The sequence below is a fragment of the Mesoplodon bidens genome, assembly GCF_964165515.1.
Source record: "Mesoplodon bidens genome assembly, chromosome: 19".
Classification (NCBI taxonomy): domain Eukaryota; kingdom Metazoa; phylum Chordata; class Mammalia; order Artiodactyla; family Ziphiidae; genus Mesoplodon; species Mesoplodon bidens.
In genome coordinates this window covers 47006499-47021647 of record NC_138179.1, presented here as the reverse complement: position 1 = coordinate 47021647, position 15149 = coordinate 47006499, and the positions used below count along the sequence as shown (strand labels likewise).

The 15149-nt window shown below is 38.1% G+C and overlaps 1 protein-coding gene across 4 annotated transcripts in view; it reads left to right on the top strand.

Annotated features, from left to right (window-relative positions):
* TANC2 (tetratricopeptide repeat, ankyrin repeat and coiled-coil containing 2) overlaps nt 1–15149 on the top strand; it is a 356371-nt gene that overhangs the window by 237237 nt on the left and 103985 nt on the right. For all 4 annotated transcript variants that reach the window (XM_081218265.1, XM_081218264.1, XM_081218263.1 and 1 more), the window contains one exon: nt 4591–4716. In XM_081218265.1, the coding sequence (XP_081074391.1) occupies nt 4591–4716 (126 nt within the window). The remainder of the gene's footprint in view (nt 1–4590; nt 4717–15149) is intronic.

Here is a 15149-nt window from a genome sequence, read left to right as displayed (position 1 = left end):
ATAAAATCAGAAATGAGCTTTTCTGCAGTCAGAATGTTGGCTTTATGAATCAAGGGTGTAAGAACAGCAGAGTGGCTTCTTGCCCAGGCTGTAGCAAACATAAAGTGTCATTCCAGGCTCCCTGCTCAGGTCAGCCAGAATGGCAGTTGTGCTACTAAAATCTGTTTGCATTAGTGGCAACTGATATAAGAAGAAACAATTTACACTGATTCCAAACTCTATAATACAGAGTTGCCTCTGGAATGTTTTGTACCAAATGTCATCTGCTGGATTTCTTCCTGCCCACTTGTGTATTAAATTCAAAAAGTATGTCAGTTAAATGTTCTGTAAATGAGTCAGCTGTTCCAATCTGATGAAATCTCAGAAAAATATATGCTCCCTTTTTCCACTTCCCTCTTCCTTCTCTGAAAACAAGGATTTTTAAAGACATAGATTTTATGGGCTTACTTTTTTAAAGCATTTTCTTTTTACATAAAACTTTTTATTGTTGATTTGTTTTTCCTATTTCATCAGTTCACTTCAACTTACCTGATTAATTCTTATATTTGTATCTAAAAAGTGTTCATTAAATATTATAGTATTGATTTAATTTGACAGAATTATCTCAAAAAATTGCCAGGACAATTTCACAGTAAGAGTAGCACTACAAGGTGGGAATATATGTGTCCCTATAGATCTATCACTGGTGTTTGTATGGGATGATGATGTAAAAGGCATTGTTGTTATAGCCACCTCCTTCATCCTTAGCTTTCAGATAACCCAGTGAGACAAAACCTAATTTGTTATTCATTGATTGTTTAAATATAGGCAAAACACAACATGTATGTTAAATACAATTATTTAGTCATTAGAATTAGCACTTATTGAGCATAGGCTATATATGCCAGGCACTCTTCTAAGCACTTGAGAATCATCAATAAACAAAACAAAGATTCTCACCCTCGTGGAACTTACATTCTCACCAGGGAAAGTAAAATAAACAGAATAAATAAGTAATTTATATAGTATTCAATACAATAGAAAGTGATATGTGTTATAGAAAAAAGTAAAGGATCAGCAGTACCTGAAGAAAGATTTTATGAACATCATTGGAGCCAAGCATACTACCATAGTGATGTCTGTTAAACATTAAGCAGCGCAATGAGGAAGGTGAGGATAGAGCCAGACAGATTTCTAAATCTAAGTAAGACTAGCCTGGAATTTAGTTCTGTATTGAGCATTACATGCGGAGCACTCTGATTTACTCTGAAAGAATGTAGTTATCGGGCTTCCCTGGTGGCGCAGTGGTTGAGAGCCCGCCTGCCGATGCAGGGGACACGGGTTCGTGCCCCGGTCCGGGAAGATCCCACATGCCGCGGAGCGGCTGGGCCCGTGAGCCATGGCCACTGAGCCTGCGCGTCCAGAGCCTGTGCTCCGCAACGAGAGAGGCCACGGCGGTGAGAGGCCTGCTTACCGCAAAAAAAAAAAAAGAAAAAAAGAAAAGAAATTAAAATGGATTATGTCATTGTTATTTAATTTAAATCTATACTCCAAGTATAGATCTCCCATAGTTTAATCTTTAAAAGATTCGTAGATGGATATAACATGTAAAAAGGAAAGAGTTTAGGCTTCTTTTTTTAACAAAGCTTTTTGCTCTACTTCATGTTGTGTATTTCTGTATCATTCTGGCTACTGTTAATGAAATATATATTCTTTTTACTAAAACATATCAAACCATCTTAGTGTGTTAGCATATAGAACCATTTTAGTAAAAGTACCCTGCTAGAACCTTGCTTTAAAATCATATAGTGTACCATTAATATTGCCATAATGATAACCAGAAATTTCTATCACTCATCCAGCTGTTACAGTTTTTATTTGAATTTTGTTTTAATGTGAATAAAAGAAAATTAAAAATTCTCATTGTCATTGGTCTTTTCATATTACTCTTCAGTTTCTCAGCTTAAAAAGTAACTTATAAGTATTTTTCTTATTAAAAAAATAACAAATTTGGACTTTTGTTTGTTCTTTTGTTTCTTACTGCAGAAAACTTTGAAGTGCAGAGATTTATTGGTCTGTGACATGCAGGGCACCTTACTATGCATTGGCAATGCCTTTATTGCCCAAGTTTGATCACTGCTCTTTGAAGCCATAAAAAACAGAGAATTGAGGGAAAGTAACAAAGATGAAGAAGGAATGAAAAATAAGCCTTTTAAGAAGAATTAGATTTGTTTAGGTTTAAAAGGAGAGGAGGGTACAATGCAAATAGTGCTCACTGGATTGAGAGTTAAGATAGCTGGTTTCCAGACCTGGCTCTCCAGTGAATAAGTGAGTCACTGTAGATAAATGACTTCACTGTCTCCTAAACTGTAAAAGGAGGGGATCTGACTAGATTGGGGTCAGCTAGTATTTTAGGCTTTGCAGGCCATATGGTCTCTTGTCGAAACTATTCAACTCTATGGTAAACAGCTATTTAAACAAAGAGGCAAGGCTGTGTTCCAGTAAAACTTTATGCGACAGGCCAGATTTCATCCACAGGCCATAGTTAGCTGACCTCTAGTCTAGATGGCCTTTAAAACATCTTTTACATCTGCGTTCTGTGATATTGCTTTATTATCAACATCACATAGTAAAAGAATTGCTGTTATTTGCTATCTCAGCCAGGGGCTAGCCAGGAGATAGAAACCACACAGATATTTTAACAGAAGATGTTATATATAAAGAATTGTTAACTAGGTTTTAAAGAACTGAAAAGGTAAAAGAGAACACTGAGATATCATGGACTTAGCAACTTCAGGAAGCAGCTACCACTTCTGAGCCTGTAAACGAGAAGAGGTTGGGATGATTAAACCATAGAAGCTTGGAGGAGAGGCCCCACAAAGCTGAAACAAACATCTCTGTGAAGGGGCCATGCTCAGCTGATGCTAATATTCCTGAGCTCCAAGGAGGGCTCTGTGGGGACAGGACTTCTGGGGGCTGCTCACCCCCCGCCTTTTTTTTTTTTTTTTGGTAGCTACACACATATGGATAAAGAACCTAGCAAAAGAAAATAGACTTTGGTTAAAACAGGAGGGATTGTATGAAACATAAGAAAGAACTAATTCACAGAACCAAATTAGAACCAGTGGGGATGGTGTAATTGTCCCCAATGTTTTTAAATAAGAGATTAGAAAGTTACCTATTCTGGATAGTTTTAATTTCAGAATGCAGAAATCGAGATTATCTTTTATTCTGATATTTATTCTCTTCCTCTCTCTGGTATGTCATGCGTCATTTGGCTTCCCTTTCTTGGTATAAGTTCCCTGGACTAGCTTTCAAAGACTTTTATTTCCTTATAGAAACTATATGTATAATTTGGATAAATGTCTTTTGTGTGGGTTTCCAGTAGATCCAGGTAAATAAGACAATTGCAGTAATTGAAGGGTGAGGGGAATATATGTCTCTTGCACTTGTTCTTATTCTTTTCTCTCTTCCTCTCCCTCTCTTCGATTTTCTCAATCTTTTCTCTCTCTTTTTCAGCTCATGGAGCACTTTGTAACTGACTTTGTGCCATTTATCATAGCCCTCTTTATGTTTTTGTTGTGTCTTACATTGACTGAGGATGTGGACAATTCTTCATTGGAGCTCAGCAGCCAAGAGTGATCTCAGTTTGCTTCCTTTCACCCACTCCAAATTGTCACAGAGGTAGACTAGCAATGAAGCCAGCAAGGGCACCAAGAACAGAGCCTGGCACACAGGATTCTCTCAGTAAATTATTGTCATGGAATTACTGAACTAACCCCCAGCACAGTATCTTACATAATTGGCAACAGATTGAATTAACGGTTTAATTAATCACATATGAGCTCTAAATAACCATTTTCTGATGGAAGTTTTTTTTTTCCTTTTTGTTAAAAGCTTTTTGTCTTCAGCACTTCCTGATTCTTGGACTCAATAGCTCTCAGTATGTAGCAGTGCCATTTTACCCCCATCTTCTGCCATTTTCTCTTTCTCTTTTGTGGCTAGGTTAGGGGTTAAAGGATTTATAGATGCAGTGGGAAGCCACTGTTACTTGACTTTTATCTTCAGAGAGCAACAACGTGTTCTTTGGAATTCATGGACATTGGCAGTTCCCTAAATGCTATTTGGCAATTCTCTGTCCATTGTCCCAGGTGCCTGCCTTTCCATTATATACATATATATACACACATGGGAAAATTGTTTTTAGGGTATTTCATTCTTTACCGTGAATAGGAAATGTTGAAAATAGAGCTTCATGGTTCTTTTATAGCTTAATATAATTTGGAACAGATTTCTCCACTGATGTTGTTTATACAAATGGGATTTGTGACCCAAAAGAAGCAAAAACTAATAATCTTTGTTGTCAGGTACTAATGTGTTTGCCAACTTGTTGCTAGTATTCTCTATAAGCTCAGGCATTTGATAGTAGTGAAGGAGCCACAGACAACTCTTGACATGTTTTCCTGGCACATGTTCCAGACACTGATGAGGACTTTGAGTTGAGCAAATTCTCAGTGAATGTATCTGCTCTGATTCCGAAGTCTGGAGATACAGACTAACTGACAGTTTTCTAAACTTAGGTATTCTGACTAAACTCTTCTGTCTTATCAGCCACAAGCTCCACCCACTTGGAGGACCTCGCTTACCTGGATGAGCAGAGACATACACCTTTGAGAACTTCTCTTCGAATGCCAAGACAGAGCATGGCCGGTGCTCGCACACAACAGGATTTAAGAGGTTAGAACCACAGAGGGCTTTGCATGGGGATGCCCAGGGGAAAATGGAAATGGGCAGTAGGCAAAAAGTTCCTTTGTTTCCAATTTCCACACCTATTTAGGCCTCCCTTAAGTGAGCGTGTAACCAGTTAATTTCTGCTGAATCTAGAGAGAAAGATGAACACAAATACGTTGTACTCATCATCATAGAAAGGCAGTGTAATTACCAACAGTTGGAAGCACTGATTCCTTGAAAGTCTGAAAGAAAACAAGTGGAAAGGGCTGGGGTTGATGGGGGAAATAACCTTTTTAAGGTCCTGGATTTTAGAAGTAATTGTTGACCAATTTCAGCCCTAGCCCTATTGCAGGTGAACTTGATGCTGCTAATTTGTTTCACTAGAGAATGCATTTCATTTACATTCTAGTGGCCATTTCTAGTGACATACAGTACTTTTATTTTCTTAGAATTTTAGTGCTTCTAGTCCTGTCCTGGCAACATCTAAACAACTTATCCTTTTCCCATTCAGACACCTGTTTCTTTACACCCTTTGTGCATGCTACATGCTTCTGCAGTCAGGAACCTGATATTTTTGAAGACTTTTCATTTTGTTATAACAACAGTCTAGTTGAGAGGCCTGTTATTGGTATCTCTGCTTGTGCCTCTTGTTTGTTCAAGTGAACCAAACTGTCTGTGATAGTCTTAACAGATGGTCTGCTTTCTCTAGTATCTGGTAATCCATAGCTCTACTACATCAGGTGCATTATTTATTTTATCTTATAGATTATTTGAATCTTTGCTTTGCTCTTCTCCTCACCCCTTGTCCTGTGCCCTAGTCTAATCTGTGTAGTGCCACATGCATAACTCACACGGGAAGGGACTCAAACATGCCTGCTGTCCATTCTGGAAGTCATTATGCTGACCATTTTTTTACTGATGGCTCGGCAACTAGGAGCATAAAATAATTAGTTGTATTGCTACAATTACCATACCTCCCATCAACAGTGGTGAGTTGATGGCCTCAGTCATGGTGTTAGTTCCCAATCCTATCCATCCTGCTTGCTGTTTCTTCAGTTAGCCACATCTTAGTTGCTTATCCCACAAAGTGGAATTATGTCAAGTATTACTTTAGTGCTGCTATACTGATTATGTCCAAAGCCTGAATAAATTTATTCAAAGACCAACTAAATTATTTGTGCCATGACCAGAAGGCATAACCATAATAAAGAAGATGGGATACAACTATTGATCTATATAGACCTTCAGATTTGATTGAAAATCTGCCACATTGGCATCACCTTGCATTGCATTACTGAAAAACATACTGACGTTGTTGATTTTATTTTCTGCTTTGCTAGTCATTGAATAATGGATTTTATATGACATCAAAAACAAAATTAATGACAGATTTCAGCTATGTATTTTTTTTTTTTCTTTTTGCGGTATGCGGGCCTCTCACTGTTGTGGCCTCTCCCGTTGCGGAGCACAGGCTCCGGACGCGCAGGCCCAGCGGCCATGGCTCACGGGCCCAGCCGCTCCGCGGCATATGGGATCCTCCCAGACCGGGGCACGAACCCGTATACCCTGCATCCGCAGGCGGACTCTCAACCACTGCGCCACCAGGGAGGCCCCATCAGCTATGTATTTTTGAGAACTCTTCGTGTTGGGTTTTATTGATACTTGATGACACATGTCTACTTCCAGTATCTAAAGATTTAGTAAGGTCTTTGACAGATACATTCTGGTGAGCTTGATGTTTACACATAGATATCAGCTGTGTATAGAATACAATGAAAATCTTTTCCATTTCACTAGGCTTCAGCCTAAACATTCAGTAAAACCAAAGTGCATCCAAAGATTTTTCCAAAGCATACCTAAATCTTTAGGAAGCTCTCCACCTGAATAATGCATTCCTAACAAAACTAATTTCATATCCCTTGCAGATAGGGTTTCAACTTACTGCTTACATTAATACTTAAAGATGGAGTTTGTCCGTTGATGAGTGTGCTATGGTATTAGTGTTTCAGTTCCTTAAAGTTGTCTTTTCTTTCAAGAGGTTTTCTTTTAGCAGTCCAAAGGGTTGGAACATGCCATCCAGTTGAGTGTATTAATCCATAAGAGACAGGGTGTTTATTAGTAAGCAGTATTTTATCTTCTAAAATTAGCATACTTTAATTTAGAACTTTGAGGCCCTAGACAATAACCTTCCCTCAAAAACATGTTATCTTGATTACTATTTACAAATGAACTCTGTAGCTTAGACATTAACAAGAAAGGAAAGCAAACTTGGACAGATTTTCCTTGTGTTTCTGTAGACCTGTTTGGCAAGCCTTTATAATTTGTGGTTATTATATCCAAAACAGTACACTTTACTATAGAAACAGAATCATATTGTTTTCTTGGTATAATTTTAAAAAATCATGTCACATCATGTTTTCTACTTTTATTTTAACGAACATACAAATTGCAGTCATATTTCAGTTTTATATCTTCCGCTAACTCTGGTTATGATTGAAGTAAAACAACTTTACCCCCAAAAAGTAATAAAGTGATTGAAAACCTTTTTTAGTGTACATTAAGGTATCTCTTTCTACATTAGAGGTATATCTTTCTGTATTTTAAAATATAACTCAAACAAGTCCTATGAAGTAGGTTTTAAATCACAATTCCGGTTTTAAATGACCCTGGATCTTCAGAAGAAGGTAGTTAATGGTCATGTACCCTGTAGTATATCCAGTGGGTACTAAATTACTGATTTCAAGTACAGAGATTATCTGGAGTAAAATCACTTTAATATATGAAGGGATGGCAAGCATTTATTGGGCGCTTCATACAGGCAGTCCTGCACTATTTTGTTCAGAGCAGTGGTTCTCAAACTTTTTGGTCCCAGGACCTCTTTCCACCTTAAAAAATTATTGAGGACCCTAAAAAGCTTGTGTTATATGAGTTATATTGATTAATATTTACCATATTAAATTAGAACTGATAAATTGTTTAAATACCTGTTCTTTTTTTTTTTTAATAGTAGACCCATTATGTGTTAATGTAAGCTCTGGAAAATTCCACCATACCCTTGTGAGAGAATGAGAGTGGAAAAAGACAAATAATCTCTTAATATTATGAAAATAGTTTTGCCTTTGTGGACCTGCGAAAGTGTCTTGAGAAGCCCCAGGGGTCCCAAGATCACACTAAGAAAGTGGTTTAGAGGATACCATTATAACTGAAGATAAGTTTTATGCCTTTAAGGATCACACAGCCTGTTTACAGAAATGTGGAAAAGTGTAGTTTGAGAGTTGGTTAGAAGTTATTCATGAACATGGTTTAATAGTACAGGCATAGTTCATTTAACAGTTATCTTAATAATAACTGCAGTTGTTTGATCATAATAATAGTCTTTTGACTGCTGAAGCAGAATTTGCTGAGGTAACCCATGAGCTACAGTTTGGATCTTCAAGTTGAGTATTAACATTGACATTTGCTTCATTAGTAAAAAGTCTTTTTTTTTTTTTTACTTCTCAAGACAGCTGTTTTGAACAGCTGTTCTCCCAAAATCGATGTTTCCAGAGACCCAGCCCAACAGTGGGGAGGAGGTCACATAAGTGCACTGTCCAGGATCTTAGTGCAGCAAGTCAGTAGATTTCTAGCTGTCAACCATCCAAGAGCTTGAGCTCTAATGACAAAATAGTTACAGTAGATTGCGTCCTAATGCAGAGTATACAGCTAGCTAACGTACTACATGTGCCTTTAAGTCCCAAAGCCTAATGTCCTTGACAGATATTAATATTAAAGTTTGTTTTTTTTTTTAAGATGTTGGGGGTAGGAATTTATTTATTTATTTATTTATTTTTGCTGTGTTGGGTCTTCGTTTCTGTGCGAGGGCTTTCTCTAGTTGTGGCAAGTGAGGGCCACTCTTCATCACGGTGCGTGGGCCTCTCACTATCCCGGCCTCTCTTGTTGCGGAGCACAGGCTCCAGACGCGCAGACTCAGTAGTTGTGGCTTACAGGCCCAGTTGCTCTGCGGCATGTGGGATCCTCCCAGACCAGGGCTCGAACCCATGTCCCCTGCATTAGCAGGCAGATTCTCAACCACTGCGCCACCAGGGAGGCCCTGAAATCTTAAAGTTTTTAAGTCAAGTTTTAAAAATTATTTTCAGGGTCCGTTTTTAATTTAATCACCTTGTGTAAATGTGGAGTCATGCTAGACCTGAAACCTCTCACTCTCTCTGACCACCTTAATGGAATCTCTTTTTACCCAGATAAAGAAAGAAACTGTTTACTGTCCAGTAAAAGGGAAGAAGAGGATGTTGGTTTTTATGGATAAATGTAATAAATCTGAAGAAAGAATATATAAATGGAATCAGGGGAAGTTAAAGTACACAAAGCAAATCATAGCATAATGACTTTGAATAGTAGCTACTTGGGATAAATTAACAACAGATTATTATTGATAAGACTCTGGAACCTGCCTGATATGAAATCATAATCACACTATTCTGCTTAAAGAGATTATACATTCCTAATTAAATCTTCATTTCTCAATATGTGTTGGTTTCCTTAGGACTTTTACTAAATCCCATTACATAAATGGCCATTCACAGGCATTGGATTTAGTTAATAGCTGCTTTAATAGATACTAGGTTGGGGGCGAATGTGCAAATGATGGTCTGACTCATTGGCAGAAATGATGTAAAATTGACCCTGACACAGTTAACTTGGCTTTGTCAAAGCAAAAACTTGAATTTTTATCAAATAAAGTCAGTGTTTCATGCCATTTGTGAGTCCCCTACTTTTCCAAAACATTGAATCCTTTCTGAAGATGGCTAAGATGTATGTCATGAAGCTAATAATCTTGCATTAACCTACTGAGTCACACATCCCTGAGGCTGCTTAGTCATCTTGATCATTGCCTGGCTAGCTCTCACATTTACAAGGGAATATTTCCATCAGTCTTTTCTATCTCACTGTTCACTGTTTTATTTTTACAAGATTAAATTTCTTTCTTTTTAGGTAAATCGAAAATCCAGAAATAAAGTTGCATGCACATAACTGCCTATATATAAATATTAGGGTAGATTGTAAGCTTTAGTTGTATGAGGTGATCCTCTCACCTCCAGCCAGCTCTTTTGCAAAGTACCCTAAAATTTGAAAATGCAGTACTCAAACTGGATGTCTTTGTCTGCTAGAAACTGATTTATACTTTTTGGAGTAGTCTAGCTGTAGTTTTTTAAAGCAGATCACTACTTGTTAAAGTAGCTCCAGATCAGTACACAGATCTGGTTTTTATATAAACCAGCTTTAGTTGGTAAATCTGTCTTAAAATTTGAAAGCCCAAACAGTGGCTAATGTACAACAAAGTTCCCCCACAAGACCTGAAAGGGAAAATTAGCCTTTGGGAAAGAGAAGAGTCTATAAATCATTTAATCTTCTAACAGGGCACGTATTGACCTCTCGCATTAAATAACACACTACTTAAAGGCTGTGGAGTAACATGAAAGAAATTCTAATCATGATATCTAGTTCTGCAAGAATAAATCACTGAAAATATTTTTAAATGCCTTAAGTGCAATAAAGAAAAATAACTGTTAAGCCATTTTTATGTTTTGATCTAAATTAGATTTAAAGAATAGTTTCCCAGTTAATCTTTCTATCATTATTTTCTCCAAAAGTGACTAAATCTTATTAAACTAACCATAATGCCAGTAAATTTATTTAGGTAACACTTTGTAAAACATTTTTGATTCAGTAAAATGATCTAAGCGTTCCAATCTTGCAGTATGTAATAAAAGATTTTTTATGTAATAACTTCCCCAGATACTAATAAAATATAGCATGGGAGAATTTCCTTTGTAGGGCCATAGCTATTTCATCACTGAGTGTTCACTTTTAAAATGTTTAATCTGGGTTTCCCTGATGGTGCAGTGGTTAAGAATCCGCCTGCAAATGCAGGGGATACGGGTTCAATCCCTGGTCCAGGAAGATCCCACATGCCGTGGAGCAACTAAGCCCATGTGCCACAACCACTGAGCCTGCGCTCTAGAGCCTGCGAGCCACAACTGCTGAGCCCACGTGCCACAACTACTGAAGCCCGCGCGCCTAGAGCCCGTGCTCCGCAACAAGAGAAGCCACCCCAATGAGAAGCCTGTGCACCGCAACAAAGAGTAGCCCCTCGCTCACCACAGCTAGAGAAAGCCTGCGTGCAGCAGCAAAGACCCAACGCAGCCAATTAATTAATTTTTTTAAAGTTTAATCTTAAATTTCAAGTAATTAGCCAGTTCTGATTCCCCAATAAAAATCTCACCTTCAAGACCAACAATCTAATAGCACAAAACTATGTTGAGGGCTTCCCTGGTGGCGCAGTGGTTGAGAATCTACCTGCCAATGCAGGGGACGCGGGTTCGAGCCCTGGTCTGGGAGGATCCCACATGCTGCGGAGCAGCTGGGCCTGTAAGCCACAACTACTGAGCCTGCGCGTCTGGAGCTTGTGCTCCACAACAAGAGAGGCCGCGGCAGTGAGAGGCCTGCGCACCGTGATGAAGAGTGGCCCCCACTTGCCACAACTAGAGAAAGCCCTCGCACAGAAACGAAGACCCAACACAGCAAAAATAAATTAATTAATAAATAAACTCCTACCCCCAACATCTTCTTTAAAAAAAAAAAAAAAAACTATGCTGACATAGTTATATAGTTCTTTTATCAGATGTTTCACATTTTAAAAGCTTTACCATTTTTATACTTTCCCCACATTTTGAGATATTAAATGTGAGGAAACATGTAAAAAGTAGCAGCATTTGGGAGAGTTGGATTTTCCCTATTTCTTCCACTGTTTTTCAAGGATCATTGTTCCCTTCCTGAAAATTCCACTCAGCAATGATTCCAGGTTTTTCTCAACAAATGTTTTTCTATAAGACCAATGTCAGAAAGCTGAAATTTAATATACAAGTTTTTCAAAGACTCCAAGTATTATTTTCCAGAGGCAAATAAGCCTTTTCCCTTTTTTATCCTCACATTAATAGAATACAATAGACTTCTTAAAACACTAAGACAGATGCTGAGAATGGGGCACTTTTAAACAGATAAAAATGATAGCTTACATTTATTGGAGTTCTTATTCTTTATAGACCCAGTGCTAAGAGCTTTAAACGTTATTTAATCCTCACAACTCTTTGATGCAAGTGGTGGTAGTAAGGAAACTGGGACTTAGAGAGATTAAGTAACTTGCTTAGAGTTACAGGTCTCATAATTGGCAGTGCAAGGATTCATTTCATATGTGGAAGACTCTGGAGCCTGTGCTCTTAACCACCATGCTATCCTATGTCATAGACAATATAATATAAAAAGCTTTAGGTAATATAATAATAGCAATACTATGGCTTATTGTACATAGTTCAGTACACTGGGGTGTTAGGGATGGGAAACAGTTGCGTATAAACACTAATTGCCAGATGATGGTTGCTAAGACCTGCAGGGAGTGGAAAATGGGGAGTTGCTGTTGATTGGGCATATAAAGTTTGAGTTATGCAAGATGAAAAAGTTCTAGGGATCTGCTGTACAACATTGTGCTTATTGTTAATCATCTCATACGATTATTTGCCATCAAATATCTTTTTTAGTGAAGTGTCTATTCAAATATTTTGTCCCCTTTTACTGGATGGTTTCTTTTCTTATTAATGAGTTTCAAGAGTTTGTTATATAATTTGGATACAAGTCCTTTATCAGATGGGTACTTTTGCAAATATGTTTTCCCAGTTTTTGGCTTGTCTTTTCATTCTCTTAACAGTATCTTTTAAAGAACAGAAGTTTTTAGAAGTCCAGTTTATGAATTTTTGCCTTTGATGGATCATTCTTCTGGTGTTATATCTAAGATTTGTTTGACAAACCCAAAGTTACAAATATTTTCTCCTGTATTTTCTTCTAGACGTTTTACAGTTTTAGGTTTTACGTTTAGGTCTGTGATTGATTTTGAGTTAATTTTTGTATGTGGTGCGGTGCATGATATGTATCAAAGTTTTTTGGTTTTTGTTTTTGGCATGTAGATATACAACTGTTCTAACATCATTTGTTGCAAAGACTGTTCTTCCTCTATGGAATTCCTTTTGCACCTTTTCACTGTCAAAAATCAGTCATCCATATATGTATGGATCTGTTTCTGGACTGCTTCTCTTCCATTCATCTGTCTTATCTTGATGCTAATACCACACCTCCTTGATTACTGTAGCTTTACGCAGTAAAGCGGCTCAGCGGCCATGGCTCTCGGGCCCAGCCGCTCCGCGGCATGTGGGATCTTCCCGGACCAGGGCACGAACCTGTGTCCCCTGCATCGGCAGGCGGACTCTCAACCACTGCACCACCAGGGAAGCCCTTGCATTGTTTTTATTACTGTGTCTTCAAGGTTACTCATCTTTTCTTTTGTAATGTCAAATTTGTCACAAATCCCATCTAGTGTGTTTTTCATTTCTGATGTTTTTTTCTGTAGAAGCGCAATTTGGGTCTTTTGTATCTTCCATGTCCCTTTTGAACAGATAGAATATAGTCATGGTTTTAATACTTTTCTCTGCTAATTCTAACATCTGTGTCAGTTCTGGGTCAGTTACAGTTGATTGGTTTTTCTCCTAATTATGGCTCATATTTTCCTGCTTCTTTTTGCATGCCTGATAATCTTCATTGGGATGCCAGACATTGTGAATTTTACCTTATTGGGTGTTGGATATTTTTGTATTCCTATAAATATTCTTCAGCTTTTTTCTGGAGTGTGACTTACTTATTTGGAAACAGTATGATCAATTTGGGGTCTTGCCTTTAAAATTTGTTGAGTAGAACCAGAACAATATTTACAGGTCTCATTATTCTATACTATACTACTGAGTCAAGGTCTTCCTGGATTTATCCAATGTCCTGTGCATTGTGAGGTTTTCCATTCTGGCTGGTAGGAACAGGCACTATTCCTGGCCCTATGTAAGCTGCAGATACTCTTGTCTCCAATCCTCATACTTGTGCTAATCATTATCCTGCTGATTACTCAAGGGTTACTCTCCACAGGTCTCCAGAATTATTTCTGTAAGCTCTTTCCTTTCCAGTACTCTGTTCTTTGAACAGTGGCTGCCTTGGTCTCCCTGGATTCTCAGCTCAGTCTACTCAACCAAGGGAGTCTGCCAGAATCTGACTGGGCTCTCCCTCCCTACATAGTGGTCTGAAAATTTTCTCAATGTTGTGAATGGGCATAGGGTTTACCTCATTTGTTTTTCATCTCTCAGGGATTACTATTTTTCATTGCCTGTGTCTAGTGTCTTGAAAACCATCATTTCATATACTTTGTCTAGAGCTTTATATGTTTGTTCTGGAGTTGTTTTAGGTGGGAGGGCAAATCTAGTCCTTGTTTCTCCTTCGCCAGAAGTGGAAATTCATGTCAGATTTTTATGTTTTTTTTTTTAATTTAATTAATTTATTTATTTATTTTTGGCTGTGTTGGCTCTTTGTTTCTGTGCGAGGGCTTTCTCTAGTTGCGGCAAGTGGGGGCCACTCCTCATCGCGGTGCACGGGCCTCTCACTATCGCGGCCTCCCTTGTTGCGGAGAACAGGCTCCAGACGCGCAGGCTCAGTAATTGTGGCTCACGGGGCTAGTTGCTCCGTGGCATGTGGGATCTTCCCGGACCAGGGCTCAAACCCGTGTCTCCTGCATTGGCAGGCAGATTCTCAACCACTGCGCCACCAGGGAAGCCCCATGTCAGATTTTTAAAAAGAAAATTATAGATGAAATGAACCAGAGCATCAACCCATCTCTCCTTAGAAAATGACTGGCTTGAGAGTTAGAATTGGGTTTTCTGTAAGCTAAAATATATATTTACCTATAATGATGAAGTAAAATATGGTTATTATTTGCACAGAATAAATCCCACATGTCACATTAGCAAGACTTTAGTTACTAAGTGGATATATGTGACTTCAGCCTTCTCAGTAACTTTTCTAAAAGAAAGGAAAACTAGTCTTTAAAAAAATATATCCTGTTCTCTCTGGACACTAGCTCTAAGGCACATTTTCTCCCTTAGCCCAGCTTCCTGTAGGAATATGATTGTTTGTGTCTTGGCCAGCATCCAGGCCTTGCCTGTGATGTGTGCAGAGCTTCGAAAATAACAGTTTTTCTTCCCTGAATGTCTTGTTACTTAATGGCCCTCTTGTTTATGACAGTAGCCTTTAAACAGGAATTTATCCCTGAAAGGTGTCAAACAAATGGTTCATTTCTTTTTATTATCATAGTATGGTTCAAGTGATTTTCAAAGACTTTGGTTTGCATCCTATAACTGTTTTCCTGTAGCCCTGCTGTCCTACCAAAGCCAAGTCTATAAACATTTCCCTGCAGTTAAGAATGGAAAATTCATATTCACTGTTTTCATTCACTAATTCATTTATTAAACATTATTAAATGTACATACCCTGTGACAAGAACTGTCCTAGTTAAGAGG